Source organism: Anoplolepis gracilipes, chromosome 1 (genome assembly GCF_047496725.1).
Source record: "Anoplolepis gracilipes chromosome 1, ASM4749672v1, whole genome shotgun sequence".
NCBI lineage: Eukaryota > Metazoa > Arthropoda > Insecta > Hymenoptera > Formicidae > Anoplolepis > Anoplolepis gracilipes.
Genome location: NC_132970.1, coordinates 1,831,729 through 1,847,106, shown reverse-complemented (window position 1 = coordinate 1,847,106; position 15,378 = coordinate 1,831,729). Strand labels below are relative to the sequence as shown.

Below are 15,378 nucleotides of genomic sequence, written 5' to 3'. Positions count from 1 at the left end.
TCCCAAAGGCGATCTAGCGCGCACGCGGCCGCTACATTCGCCGTAATACCATCTGTGCAAACGATTAAACGGGCCCACGGGCCCGCAGCTAGTCTACAAACATTTTGACGTTCATTCACGTTACGTGAAAGAGCGTCTCTCACGCTCCTTGACACCGAAAGGGGCGAACCCACGACGCTTTGTGCGTCGGCACTCGCTGACCTCATCGCATACGCACTTTCGTGAAGAATATTCGTGCATACGTGAATACTTTATCCTCTGTATGAGCAACCAAAAGATGACGCTTTTTTTCCTGCATATGTCTCCTATAGAATCAAAAGTAAAATATGTATGTGATAAAACTTGTAAACAAATTGAGATGTTTCTATTTGTATAGATTATAAATTTGATTATTTATGTTTAATGTAAAAAAAACCGTGTATAAACATCTTCATTATTATCTTCATCTATACGTTTACTATTTTGATATTCATAAAATAGATCTTTTCATAATCCTTACATGTAAAATAATAGTGCAAATGAATCAGAGTAATGGCAAAATCGTTGTTTCTCGAGCGCATTGTCAAATCCGTGGAGGAATCAGAAACGTTTTAGCAATATAATAATGTATGCAAATATGTACACATCTGATATAGTCTCGATTCTGTCTTCGATGCTCGGCTTTTTTCCATCTCCTCCACTTTCTTCCTCTTCCCTTTACTTTCGCGAATATCGTTATTGCTATTCAGATATTCGAAACTCTTTCTCTCTCTCTCTCTCTCTCTCTCTCTTTCTCTATCTATCTCTCCGCGGCTTTAATAAAAATATTTGTTAAGAAAACAGTTCCGTCGTAGGGAAGGGATGCTGCCCTTCTCCTTCGAGCAAGGAGAGTTATTCTTATATCCAGATTCGCGGCGTATTCTCCGACGGCGATTTCCATAAATGCAATAATTCGAGATAAGACAACTTTCTGCGCTCTTATTTCCGCGATCTAAGATGAACGAAGACGTTATATCATAGTGCGCGATCTTTATTATAGTGAAAAAAAATAAATCGTATCTTTATTTAAGGTATACTATATTATATACAGTAATAATCTTTTATAGATGTATATAGAAACGATATATATGTAATATTATTAAAATTTACTTCCTCAATTTGTGAAAACGCATTCCGCATCCTGACATACTGCCATCCTCTTGAGACGTTTCCTAAATCTATGCCTCAATCCCTTCTTCATGGTATATCCAATATTCGTCATTTGATACTCGTCAACGTTTATATCGTAAGATTCGATAAATCTCTGAAAATTGTCAAAATGTTGCGAAATGTGTTTCGAGATATTTAAAAAAGTACAATGTATATGTATATCTACAGGTAGTACCTGATCATCTTCGAAGATGCAGAAGATGTTATTGAAGTTGGGAGATACGCGACGAATACAACTGAACGTATTGTTCGCAGCATCCTGACATTTACACGCCATTTCTTTGACGCATAGCTACAAAATTATACAGCGAGATTAGTGTATGTAATTTGAAAGAAAGTAGTTTTTTTAGAATCTAAATATTTGAAACTTGCTGAAACATTAGGATCGCTATCACTCGGACATCCGGACGATGGAACTTTTTTAGATTTTTCTCCCCTGTATTCTATCAGAACGGTACGGTCTTGCGGTAAATCACGCGTCGTTTTAAACAACGTCCTTCCGTCTGATGGATACTCTATACCGGCTATATCTAAGAGCGTGGCAAAGATATCTACGCTGCTGACTGCCGCAGAAATTGTAGACGTGTCAATTCCCGGACCGGATATTAGTAATGGAACCCGTATATCTGTTTCATAGGGTTGACGCTTATCCATAGGCATGCTAAATTGTCCTATTGAAATAACGCATTATCTCATGTAGACAATTCTGTGCAAGACTTGTTTAAAAGACTTGTAAAAATAATTTATTATAATAAAATTATTTAATTCTGTTTTCTTGCATGAAACGATGTAATTAAAAAATTAACATTACGTTTTTAAAATTAGCAACAAAATTTTAAGATGATATATCACCTACTATGGAGACAGCCTAAGCATGTAGCACACAACGCTAAATAAACAATATAAGAAATTATTTCGTCGTATGAATATTATTTTGTAATCGTAATGACTCGATGACTTAGCACTGTTATTATAGCTAAGAATTTTTCGATATCTACTAATAAATATAAAAAAATAAAGTTGTGAATCTAATAATCTTTTGTGCTTTGACGTTCAGTGCGCTTCATTAGTGTTCATGCTTCGTTTAGTTTTTAACATCGGGTTAGTTTGTACCATCGAGTCACTTACCAATGTGATATCCATTGTCAGAGGTATAAATAAAGTAGGTATCGTTCAAGAGATTTCGCTCTTTTAATAAATTATGTATATTTTTAACGAGTTCATCGACCGCTAACAAAGTTTCCCATCTCTTCCTGTATATCTCATCTAATTTTGGTAATACACTGCTTGGTAATGGAGATGGGCCTTTCCTAACTAACCAATGTTTATCCTATTTTTCAAAAATTATATCAAAAATTATATACCCCAGAAAATTAGATCTATACTATTTCAAAAGAGAAAAATATCTGGAATCATAATCATTAGCTTGTACGATATGCTATACCTGATGCACAGGAACATTAAAGTTTGGGGTTTTCTTTGCTTTCGTGCCATTGTATTTGTCATTATGTCTATCAGCAGGTGTAAAAGGCGCGTGAGGGGCTGGAGGTGCTAATACCATGAGGAAAGGTTGGTCGTCGGAGTATCCGTTAATAAAATCTATAGCCAGATTATTCTAGAATATATATATATATATATATAATTTTTTAATTATATGTATATAATATATAAGTGTAGCTTTCATGTTTTTAAATCAAACATAGATTTAACGCGAGACGGTCGTCCCAAATTCAATAAAAGAGAAAAGGCCTATTACGAGTTCATCGCAGATTAAAACATGCGTGCGTGTATTAAATAAAAAATAATATTCGTTTCGATCCTGGCTCTGGGATTCTCTTCAGTGTGTCAAAAATCAAAAATTACGAAATAAGGCTTTGATATACAAAACAAGAAGAATAATCCGTAGAAGTCATTCCAATAAACTTACATAAGCAATGAATAAAATAAGTTAATATAGATACATTTTAACGATAAAAAGGCCTAACAGGCTAAACCGGTGAAATTTTCTATCATGCGTTGCTAACAAGAAAATGAATTAAAAAGTTAATGCCCATATATAAAATAATAAATACAATAAATATAATAAATGCAATATTATGTAATTATTTTTAATTTAATTTATGCACGCGCGCTTTACCTGCCGTGAGCTCGTAATTGCCTTTTTCTCTTTTATATTATCAATAAGTTCATGCTTTTTCTATTTAATTGTTATCGATTCAAATTGTTACGCTAATGGATAAAAAAATTTTAATACGCTCGTGTTGAATGTTATATGTATGTATACATATATACTCACAATTACGTCTGTTAGATAATCGCTCGTATTGTTACCGTGCTTCGTTTCAGTACCGTTTATCGACAACGAATAATCGTAATATTTGGAGTTTCCTATAAGACCGGCCCACCAATCCCATCCCACCGGTACGTGAGATGCACCGCCGACTTTTTCGTTTCCATACTGCATTTATATTATATATTATGTACATACATTAATTTTATTAATTTTAAGAGTCATACTTCTGACAATCAAAAGAGACAAATTAAAAGAAATGAAAGTAAATAAAAAATAAAGAAATTATAAAACCAAAAAAATTTTTAATATTGAACATTTCTCGTTTCTCAATTTCACAGAATTTCGTAGAGTCCTTTTAATTTAATCGTTTGCAATGAAATTCGTTAGAAATAAATTCTTTTTCATATATATGTAATAGTAAATTTTGTAATACCTCGTTCAAGTATTTTCCGGCGTAAAACGTCCTGTATCCGGCGAGACTTTGCAGAAGAGCGGCAAACGTTGCCGGTTCTTGAAATTTTTGCCATTGCGCGCTACTACAACCACCGGCGATAGAATTATTTACTGTCAAATGATTATGCTGATACCGTCCGGTCAGAATAGAAGCTCGATTCGGGCAACAGATGGGCGAAGCTACAAACTGAACGATGCGCGACATATATAAATTGTAATTTAAATATCTCCAAGGGGGAGGAGAGAATGTAATTTTCTATTACATTTATGTATATATATATAAAATTATGTGTATATATATAAAATTATGTATATATATATATATATATAAACTTACACAATTCGTGAACGTGGCACCCTGAGACGCTATGAGATTCAGAGTATTTATCATCGGCGTCTGAAAATTTAAAATTAAATAAAAACGTATACACATATGTTTTCAAAGTGATATATATATATATATTTGTGTTTAAAAAATAACAAAAGGCAATTTAAATTTTTTCTTCTTTTGAAACTTTCTTTTGCTTCTCATTTAGTGCAAAATTACGAGCATTTTTATTATTATACAGACACACGTTATATAAATGTTAACAAAATCAGCACGCTACCATGCCATCTAAAATCGAGTCCTGATCGTCGGTAATAATCAGCACGACATTTCCCGGTGCAACCGACGCCGCTAGACAAGTCAGCGATAGAAAGAGAATCGTTAGATGCATTTTGATTCGCGAGATTTCCCGATTAAATATGTATGGTAAGGGCCTCAAATTAACTTTTTAACCATCAGTTATAAATAGTTTCTATTCGGTCACGCGAGAAGACGAGATTAGACGCGATGCCATCCGCGAATGTATAATAGTGGCACTTGGCCAGACATATGCGCGTATACTGGTCGGAGAAATCGACTGGTATATTAATACCGCGAACTGTACACCGAGATAATAATAGCGCATGTGACAGCAGGGTGCCAACTGATCAAGCCGTTATAAGATTACTCCGAATGCTATTTATCTCTTTTACACGTGCGCATCTATAGAGTATCTAGACGGACGCACCGACGAGGATTAGGTAAGTGACAGACGTAAGTCTTTATCATCGATGAGTAAAGATACCAAAGTTCGATACATTATCATTACGTGATCGGGTATCGGGCCGTTAGATGGCGCTGACGAGGATGAAAACTGCCCTCTTATGTACAATTTGAGCCATGACGAAAAAGCACTGGTAACAATCGACCGGCAGAGGGCGACGAGGGAGGAGGTTCCGGTGCGCTCTTCGGCGTTTGCCGTACGCACGCCGGGGTCACACACAACTACGCACGACGGACATAATACGTTGCATGTCGCACGCACGTTTTCTCGACGGTGTACCATAAGCCCACCCACGCGGTCGTACGTGTGTACATACATGCGTCGCGTCGTGACACGAATAAATCAGTCGTGATATATCGGCGTGCGACCTATCTACACATTCTACTATCCCCCGGTGTCCCGGAGAATAGCCGAGATGAACGCAGTAAGTTTTATGAGGTTCGATTAACCACGTGTGTCCGTTCGACGCGGTCGTTTCTCCTCGCGCGTTCAACGCGCGATTCTCCCTCGTGCTCGCTCTCTGTCAAATCTGTATCGCGCGACATAATAATCCGTTCAGCGGCAACGACGGCGGCAGGTATCGCGGCGCCAGTCGTTGTGCGCATGCGCGTTGTTGTATTCGCGCGCATGTGTTCGGTCAGTCGGGGTGCGCTGGTCGCGTCGCGTAGGATCGTGGCTCTAGCGGAAACGACCAGTGAGATCGTCTCGCTCGTGACGGGATAGCCAATAGGCGCGCTCGACGGCGCCGCTGTATTATCGAGTCGCTTGCGCTTGTGGCACGCCCTACAACTTCCTTCATTTCTCGTCCTTCTTTCCGGGATTCTCTGCGAGGAAGGATGGCTCAGAACAATTATTTCGGCTTTACTCACGGCGGGACGCAATATGGGTACGAAATCGCTTGCATTCCATTATCATTGAATACCTAGTATTAAGCTGAGCGAAGATTCGCGGCCGTGAACGCGACTGCGATAGTAATAAAAACGTCGTTGAACGTCGACACGTCGTCCAACGGCCCAGCCGGCTTGGCCGCCATTTCTCTTGTCGCGAAAGAATAGCGTCCGTCGAGGTTTCTCGAGCACGGCCGAGTTAAACTTTTTTTCCATCTTTCTCGAATTCACATGGCATACCTCGTGCAAACGCTCGACGGGCCTCGGGTGTCATGCGGAATAATATACCTACTTTTTTATCTATTGCTATTTCGAACAGGGCTACTAGCGCTGCCGCATACCAGACCGGGCAAGCGGGGTACGCGGTAACCCCGGCGGCTACCGCTGCTACTTACACCCAGCGACCCGCTGCCGCTGCCGCGACTGGCTACGAAACCTACCAGGCAGCTGCCGCTGCCGCCGCGACTGGGACAACGTACGCAGGTAACGTCGGACGACTATTCAAGTTCGCTTTACACGAGTCTCGTGGATCATGTTCGGCTACTGCAAAGGCTGAGTTCAGGGAACACGAGTGATCAATGAGCAGTTTGTGATTATTGGTCTTTAAGTGTTCGTAAATTTAGATCAACATTACTTAATCATTATGCAACTGCTGTGTTCTCTGAATGTACCTATTATTAAGATTTTTAGTGAAATATATGTTAAATCTAGAAATATATACATCAGTTGTATATGTCGATGACACATTTGTTCTATAATTGTTGCATTAATCGTATAGATTGAATCAGTGTCTCGGTTGAGAGATGTTAATTTGTAAAGAGATAAATTTGTATCAAAGAAAGAGACAGAAAACACATTCTATGAGGCTTCAGAAAAATTATAAAATATATATTTTTTAATGTTTTCTTTATTGCTCTAAAATAATTACAAATATATATTAAATCGTTAATCAAATTACTGACAAAAAATTAAAAAATGTAAAATAAATTTTTTAAAATAATGACAAAAAGAAAAAGAGAGTGTATAGAATAAAAATATCTTTATTGCATATGTATCAAATCTTTAAAGTATAGTTTTATATAATCTATGAGAGTAAGAAAAAAAAAAATAGAGATTGAGAAATGACTCGATGGCATTTCCACATGTTTGAATAAAATGTACTAAAATACCTGAAACTTTTTAACATTTAAATAAATATCTTTTACATCTTTTTATATTATGAATAATGCATTTATTTTGAAATAATAGTTGCAATACATTTCTTTTTTTCTCTTTGCAGCTGCCAATCCTGGTACTGTGGCTCAAACTTACGATTACGGTTACGGACGAGCTGCGCCAGCAGCTACATACGACGCAACAAAAACTTATTATCAACAACCAGCTGCTGCCGCAGCAACTTATACTACTACTGAAACGCATTACCAGGCTGCCAAACCTGCTTACAGCACGACTAGTGCCTATACTGGCACTGCCAGACAAGCCACTACCACTGGACAGGCTAAAACTTACCAAGCATCTAGTACAGCTTACCAGCAATCGAATCCTACGCAAAGCGCTACTTATTCTTCAGGATATACAGCTCCAGCTACACCTGCTGCTACCCCATCAACTGCGACAAATAGTAAGTTGTTTGTTAATTTTTTTCCCTTATACGTTTTATCTCCAAAAATTTCCGGTCCTGTTTTGATCACTAACTGTGACGTAGGAACTAATAACATGAAATTGATCCTCTCACGATGCGTGAAAAAATGCCAAAAGGACAATTCACAAAAACTCTGCTAACATTTTCGAGCATGATAACAACTCGAGAATTTAGCAGAAGTCTAAAAATTTTTCTATTAACTCCTAAACTGGAGTAAACTTTTGAATAAAATATCAGTCTTTCGATGTTTCTCGTCGAAAATCTTATAATTCGTCTTTTAATGCATTTTGAAATGGATAATAGTAAAAATTTGTGACGCGCAAAAGTACAAAAGGTTCAATGGACTCCTCCAAAGTTTGAGGTTTCAATTTCATTTCCCTTAGAAACGGCGAGTACAACGTATTCCGGCTACGACGCAGCGCTATATAGCGCTGCGACTATGTATGTAGCCCAACAGAGTGCAAACAGCAATTCCACTAACCAGAAGACTGGAGGTTGGCAGGGCTACGGACGGAAGGGATTTGGAGCTGGCGGGGGAGGGATGAAAGCAATGCGGCCCAAGCAGCCTCCTAAGCCTCAGCAACTACACTATTGCGATGTCTGTAAGATCAGCTGTGCCGGACCGCAAACTTATCGTGAGCATCTCGAGGGTCAGAAGCATAAGAAGAAAGAGGCCTCATTGAAGGTGCCGCAACAGCCCCCAGCACGTGGAGCAGGCAACAGCTTACGTTGTGAACTCTGTGATGTAACTTGTACTGGAAATGACGCCTATGCCGCTCACATTCGAGGTGCTAAGCATCAAAAGGTGGTAAAGCTGCATACCAAGCTCGGAAAGCCTATCCCGAGTGCAGATCCCACTGTTTTGAATCCGAAACCAGCGGCAGCTGCTAAAGCTACCACGACCAAAAAGCCGACGATAACAGCAACCCCTAAAATTAATTTCGTTGCTTGTAAGTAAATTTTCTTTACGTTTTCTTTTTGCATTCCATGAAATTATCAGGATTCAATTTTATATTTTTGGCAACGTTTGTATGCATACATGTGCTTCTGCAACACGTGTTTCAGCTGGAAATTTGGGCACGGTAAATCAGAATCAAACGGTTGAAGTGAAACAGGAAGAGCCAACCGCCGAAGAAACCGTGGAAGAAGCTGCGGTCGATGAAAAGGATATTCAACCGGTCGGTCAGGAATATATTGAAGAAAACAAATCTGAGGATGGAAAGATTATAAGTTTCAATTGTAAATTATGCGAGTGCCGCTTTAACGATCCCAATGCCAAAGACATGCACATGAAGGGCCGTCGTCATAGATTTGCCTACAAGAAAAAGGTCAATCCCGATTTAGTCGTCGATATGAAACCCAGTCTCAAACAACGCAAAATGCTTGAGGAAAAGTTACGTAGGCAACAAATGCGCGAAGAGTATCTACGTCGCAGAGAAGAGATTAATCAATTGGGACCTATGGGACCCATAATGGACGAAGAGATGATGTATTGGGAGGAGAGGCGGCGTTATGAGGAAGAATGCGAATATTACGAATGGTATCGACGATACGGGCGCGGCCCAGGTGCACCACCGATACCACGACCATATCCAGGACCACCGCCCATGATGATGTTCCCAGGTCCTCAAAGACGACCGGATTCGTCGGACGACAAGCATGTATTGGCACATCATACAACTATTTATCCTAAGGAACAAGAATTATTGGCAGTCCAAAAAATTGTTTCTCACACCGAAAAAGCATTGAAGTTTGTGTCGGATGCTTTAGCTGAGGCTGGTGAGTATAATTTGTATATTTTTCTTCCGCGGATTCAATCTATAAAATTTCAGTTACCAAGACTTACACGGGCGTGTGTTACTATTTACAGGCAAAAAGACTACTCCTGCAAATGCTAATGCTACCGTAGCAGCACCAGCAATGACCGGTACACCGCAAGCAAATGCGGACGCGTTGAAGAAGGATGAGACTGACAAAAAGAAGGCACTTACACCGCAGAAAGAAGATGGTAGCGACGGAAATCTCTTTTCGTTTCAAAAGGAAAAGGAAGATTCTAGGATACTTCGCGGCGTTATGCGCGTAGGAAACTTAGCCAAAGGACTATTGCTATCAGGAGATAATCATGTTTGTCTTGTTGTTTTATGCGCTGAAAAACCAACAAGGTATTTAAAATGATTTTATGTATGTGTGTTTTATAGTGTATTATAATACAATTGATTATAATTTTAATTGTGTCAATTGTGCGTATGAATGTTATAGGACGTTGCTCAATAAGGTTGCTGAAATTCTACCTGGTGAATTGAAGAATGTGGCGCCTGAGGAAACGTATAATGTCGGAAAGCATCCGGAATCCGCAGCTTTAACTGTCTCGGGTGGCACGGTTACCGTCAGCGTGACGCTTACCAGTCCTCTAATGCGTGAGACACCCAAGTCGACAGCAGCAGCAGGTGATTTCATTATTTCGTATTTTTATCGTGGCCAAGAAAAGGATAACTATAACGAAAGCAAAGCTGAGTTTTTTACGAAATTATGTACCCTCTTTTATTTTCATGTCGTTTTCTTGATCCATTCTGCAGTTTACACATTTCGTTTGTTCTTTTCATGGCCCGGAAGATTTTCTGTAAGTTTTTTTAAGCACCAGGACGATGGCCAGGGGCAGCCAAGGATGATTCGACGGTTGCCAGTGTACATAAGCTCTAACATAAAGTTAATTTCTTTCTCGATATAGCTGCGTGTCTTACTTAGTGTGTCCACGACAGAGTCCTCCTTGTGAAATGTATTTTCGACTGTAAGAGGGTAAGCGACACTCGAACAATATTGAGATAAAATTTTATAGAAAAGAGAGAGCGTAAACTTGTGGTTAGACACCAGTCGCTATTCTCGTATATTATACAATATTTCGTTTGTAGTAGCGGCTTTTTGCATATTTTTACCGATGAATATTCAAACTAGAACAAACTATCATCGACGAATAATAATAATAATAATAATAATAATAATAATAATAATAATAATAATATTAACGGGAGATTTCATCGAACGTGGACACACACTTGCGATAGGAGAAAACAACGCTGAGGCAATCTTAAAACTATGGACTTTTTGATCATGCATAAAAAAAGACAGAAAATCCCTCTGACTGTTATCGAATGCTGTACGCATACATTCTGCGATGTGCATTACCACCATACCTCGGAATTTGACCGACCGTTCTTTCGACATCGGTGCTACCTACCTTTTAAGCGGATAGAGGTGAACAATACCGATGTTGATAAGGATCGTCGGACGTTCTTGAATGGCGGAGAAACGCATCCGATAAAAGAACGTTGATCGGGGGTTGAACTCGGTGTATTGCAAACGTACTACATTCGATCCAGGCTTATATTTCTTTTTTCACGTTGGCATTATCACGATATTAATAATAGCCCACAAATTAAAGGTGCTTATAAGTTGAAATGAATACATACATACATACATATATATATATATACATATATATAGAGAGGGAATACCTAAAAAATCTGGGCATGATCAAACACTCTAAGTGTTGTCTAAGCGTGTTGTGCTTTCTTTGTTGAAATCTCAGATAATGCTGGACAGCAGCAGCAGGAAGCTGCTCAACTGCAAACGACGCCCGCGGCCCCCACCGTGACCAAACCAGATCCACCAGATGTCCTTCCCAAGGCTAAGTGTTTGGACGCTTTAGCTGCACTCAGGCATGCCAAGTGGTTTCAGGTTTGAATCAACTCACAAGTTCAAGATCTCGAATTGTCGAAGCGCCCACATTCTTGTTTGGCGCTATATTATACATCTGCTAGATGCATTTTCTTTTATTTTCTCCTGATGATAAACGCGAGACAAGTTGTTCTCTCTCTTTCTCTCTTTAAAAAAAAAAAAAAAAAAAAAAAAAAAAAAAAAACGATCCGCCAAGGAAAAAGAGAAAGCAGTCTTAGATACTTCCAGCCTTGTGACGGTTTTATTTTTATCATTATCCGACTTACGATTCTGTCTGAATTGTCTATTTGATCTCACGTTCGATATTCGTCGTTTTTATATCCGCTGAATTTTCGAACACTAGTGCCAGTCGGCTATGTCCACTGTCTTCTATAGAGTTTTACATTTGTTTTTCGCGCGCGTAGACTACGCCTATTTACATTACGATCTGAGAAATCATTCGATAGATAATTCAAAATAATTACATAATGTAACAGTGGCATTGTCCGCACATTGGCTCTATCTGAAACAAATATAATCGAACATATCGAACACGCGATCAGATATTTGTCAGGCAAGAAATCTCAATAAATAAGCAACATGTAAATGTGTATCTCGACAGTTACTTGCTGCTAGATGCATTTACATCTGCTTTGCTTTATGAATCTCTGCAATATCCAGAATAATAGGAAACTTGTTTTCTTGCGAGAAATGTCAATTCGAGTACAGTCATTATTTGCGTCTCTTAGAATGTATGTAATTTTCTTTATTTTCTTTATAACGCAGACCGCACGATTGCTTTACATAATTCAAGCATATAATTAATTATTCTGGATTGTCCTTAATGCGTTGTAGCCTAGGCTGCGTCTGTTCTAGGTCTGTCTTAACTTGAAAGTAAAATCAGACATACAATAGCGTACACAGCTTTCTAAGATTAAGTATTTTGTTCTATTTGTACTGTAATTATATGTATAGTATTGTGCGTTATATCTGCACAGTTTTTGAAGATTAAAAGAGACAGACAAGCACAAACACACAGTAGCGCGTCATAAGTGTACCGGGTGTTTTTGTAAATTAAAAGTCGAGTCTTAGATATGCTCTGAGATATAGAGTTTTTGAAAAGATACATATGTGCTTTAGTTTTTTTATCATTGCGATAGAGAGGTAACGTTTAGGAAAAATGATAAACACCCGGTAATATTGATATGGGCTAATACTATTAGGGGCATTAGGCACGAGGCTGGGAGGATAGCTAAAGCCCACACAAAGCAAATTAAAGAATTAGTTTAGGCCGTCTTATCTCTCCAAAAGAACCAAAAGTGCTTTCATTGCGCGTATGTTAAATCGTAGTTTTTTAAATAATTAATCCTGTTCAACAGGCTAGAGCAACTTCGCTGCAGAGCTGTGTTATGGTTATCCGTATAATGCGTGACCTTTGCAATCGTGTGCCAACATGGGGTCCGTTAAATCCTTGGGTGAGTATAAGAAATGTATTATTTCTTGTTGTGTACTTGTGATTATTTTTCCATCCTTGAAAAATCGTAATAATTCTCAATGTTTTATACAGGCATTAGAATTGCTGACTGAGAAAGTGATAAGTACCGCAGGTGGTCCTCTTAGTCCCGGTGAAGCCTTGAGAAGACTTTTGGAATGTGTAGCAGGAGGAATATTACTGCCCAGCAGTCCAGGTAATTTTTGGAATATAATATGTATACAATATATATATATATATATATTGTATTTTAATATTATCATCGATTTCTCCTATTTTTGTTATGATGAGAAAGATGACGAGACTGAGCATATTGTGGAAGATGATTGTTGATATCAAGTACGAGTATTTCGTTTTCTTATATCACAATCATGTATATTCCACAATAATGTATAGATGATATGGCACTCTGAACTAAATTATAATGATATTGATTGAATTTAACAATAACGTAAAAAGACCATTAATAATTAATAAAATGTCTCTTCGCTTTGCAGGTTTATCCGATCCATGCGAAAAGGAGCCGGTCGACGCGATAGGAAATATGACATCTCAACAAAGAGAAGATATTACCGCGTCTGCGCAGCACGCGTTACGCTTAGTGGCGTTCCGTCAGATTCATAAAGTCTTAGGTATGGAGCAACTGCCTCCTCCGAAATTCAAAGGACGATTTGCCAGAAAACGAAGACGTGACAACAGTAACGGAGAGGGTACAGATAGCGAAGCCTCGAAAAAGGATAAGAAAGCAGAGGAGATCAAAATGGAAACAGACTCGAAGTAAACAATGTACCAAAAGATTCGTCTTTTACGAATTATCTATTAACTTATCTAGTATAAGAGAAGAAAATTTTTTTTCGCCGTGTCAGTTGCTTATTTAGGAAAAAAATATCTTCGAATCGGGACAATTGAAAAATTAGGTGATACTCGTCGCGACTTAGGCTAATTCCCGAGTATATAATAAACGAATAATGCTATAAGAATGATGCGCTTATGAAGTTGCAATAGCAAGAGTTCTTCATCTTATCGCGTTCCTATTGAAAATTATTTACTTTATGGCAATGATATAATCGTTTCTGTTTTGCTATGATGTATGAGATAAATTTGAATAATTCAAATTGATGCACACTTTTAATCAGTTGTATCCTAAATCTAATATCAGTTATACAATAATCTGTTAAGAAAGATTTTATTAACTGATTTAAGTTTTATCTCTATATTTTACGATGCAACATGATATTTAATATCTGTTTTATTGCAGATATTAACAAAACTGATAAGAAAAAAAGATTTCTAATGTCATAATAAGGTTGCAGAGTCCATTAACTGCAGGAACCTTAATATGTGATATATAACAAATTGTTATTTTCTTAATAACAATAACGAGTTAGGGGTGTCATACACAAATCATATATAGCATAAGATGATATGAATTCTTTTATGGTCACCATATGCAGTTTATGTAATTTTGTGTGACAGTTTTTCTTAAAATTAGTAACGGTAATATTTTTATGAAATAACGTTCCCAACTCTGCAGGTTTATGTATCAACGATGCAACTAAACGTGCATTAATCTGGAATGTTCAAATTTATCTGTCAGACAAGTATGCAAACCGAAGAAATTAAACGAACGAGAGTGATAGAACGCGACGATAAACATTTATAAGTTTGAAGTTACAAAGTTAGGTAATAGATTGTATTGAGAATTTGTGTGTATGTTGTGTGTGTAGTCAGTACAGACGTGTAGAAAACACTATATACCCTTCTCCCCCCCCTCTCTCCTCTCTCTCTCTCTCTCTCTCTCTCTCTCTCTCTCTCTCTCTCTCTTTCACTTCTGCACAAAGTGACCATTTATGGTGTACGCTATTATCACGTGCGTGATTCACATAAAATATTTATAAGTCGATGAATCGAATGTTCTAAAAATGTCCATTGTGGAATAAGTGCACGTGTTTTTTTAACAGATCGCTCTCTGTATATCAATTTAAACTTTATTTATCGAAAGTCGAGCGACAGTCAAAACTTCAACTTTCAAACATTCACTATTTAAGTGAATTCTTCCGACTTGTGTAGATTTTCTGTTCTCTGTATTTTCGAACCATCATTGAATAAAATATTACATGTACGATACAATTGCGAGCTTATTTATACTAAAAGAATTCATTTATGATGGATAATAAATTTAATCTATAGCTTCCTCAATCTTCTTCCTCTTTCCTCATTTGTGTATTGTCATGCTGCATTATCCCACATGTGTTATGTTACTTGCAGAGGATCATTAATGATTTGTGAATTTATAAACAATTGGAGATGAAGACCAAGGAAAATGCACGAATAGTTTATTGATTTTTTCAAGTTGAAATATTTTTAAATATTTTCTGCTAATCACGTTTTATTCAATTTTATTTTTGTATAATATAGATACAATTTTTTATGAAAAGTAGTATTCAAAATAATTACATATTATTATGTATATTATTATATTTTATATTAAAAGATTTTTCTGCATACAAATATAAGCTAAATATGATCAAGAAATTTTTTGTCAAATGCGATTGTATTGCATCAACTTGTGACGTGCTGATGACTGCGATTCTATGAATTTCATTTGACGTTTTTGT

The 15,378-nt window shown here is 37.5% G+C and overlaps 2 protein-coding genes across 4 annotated transcripts; one reads left to right on the top strand and one right to left on the bottom strand.

Annotated features, from left to right (window-relative positions):
* Window positions 1-922: 922 nt before the first annotated feature.
* LOC140672898 (N-acetylglucosamine-6-sulfatase) lies at window positions 923-4,921 on the bottom strand. Of its 2 annotated transcripts, XM_072905393.1 has the most exons (10): window positions 4,543-4,921; window positions 4,272-4,331; window positions 3,915-4,121; window positions 3,485-3,646; window positions 2,633-2,803; window positions 2,317-2,518; window positions 1,561-1,859; window positions 1,364-1,480; window positions 1,129-1,282; window positions 955-970 (listed from the first exon to the last, which is right to left on the bottom strand). In XM_072905393.1, exons 1-9 carry the CDS (start codon window positions 4,651-4,653, stop codon window positions 1,133-1,135), a joined length of 1,479 nt encoding a protein of 492 aa, XP_072761494.1. In that variant the 5' UTR covers window positions 4,654-4,921; the 3' UTR covers window positions 955-970; window positions 1,129-1,132. The 2 variants fall into 2 exon arrangements, with proteins under 2 accessions (XP_072761484.1, XP_072761494.1); XM_072905383.1 differs by having other exon boundaries at window positions 923-1,282.
* Window positions 4,922-5,721: 800 nt separating this feature from the next.
* Window positions 5,722-14,890, top strand: Zn72d (Zinc-finger protein 72D). Of its 2 annotated transcripts, none has more exons than XM_072905356.1 (11): window positions 5,722-5,911; window positions 6,232-6,395; window positions 7,192-7,533; window positions 8,049-8,504; window positions 8,620-9,333; window positions 9,425-9,716; window positions 9,814-10,001; window positions 11,141-11,289; window positions 12,648-12,743; window positions 12,836-12,956; window positions 13,258-14,890. In XM_072905356.1, the coding sequence occupies exons 1-11, from the start codon at window positions 5,862-5,864 to the stop codon at window positions 13,539-13,541; spliced, it is 2,856 nt and encodes a 951-aa protein (XP_072761457.1). In that variant the 5' UTR covers window positions 5,722-5,861; the 3' UTR covers window positions 13,542-14,890. The 2 variants fall into 2 exon arrangements, with proteins under 2 accessions (XP_072761457.1, XP_072761450.1); XM_072905349.1 differs by having other exon boundaries at window positions 7,938-8,504.
* Window positions 14,891-15,378: the final 488 nt, after the last annotated feature.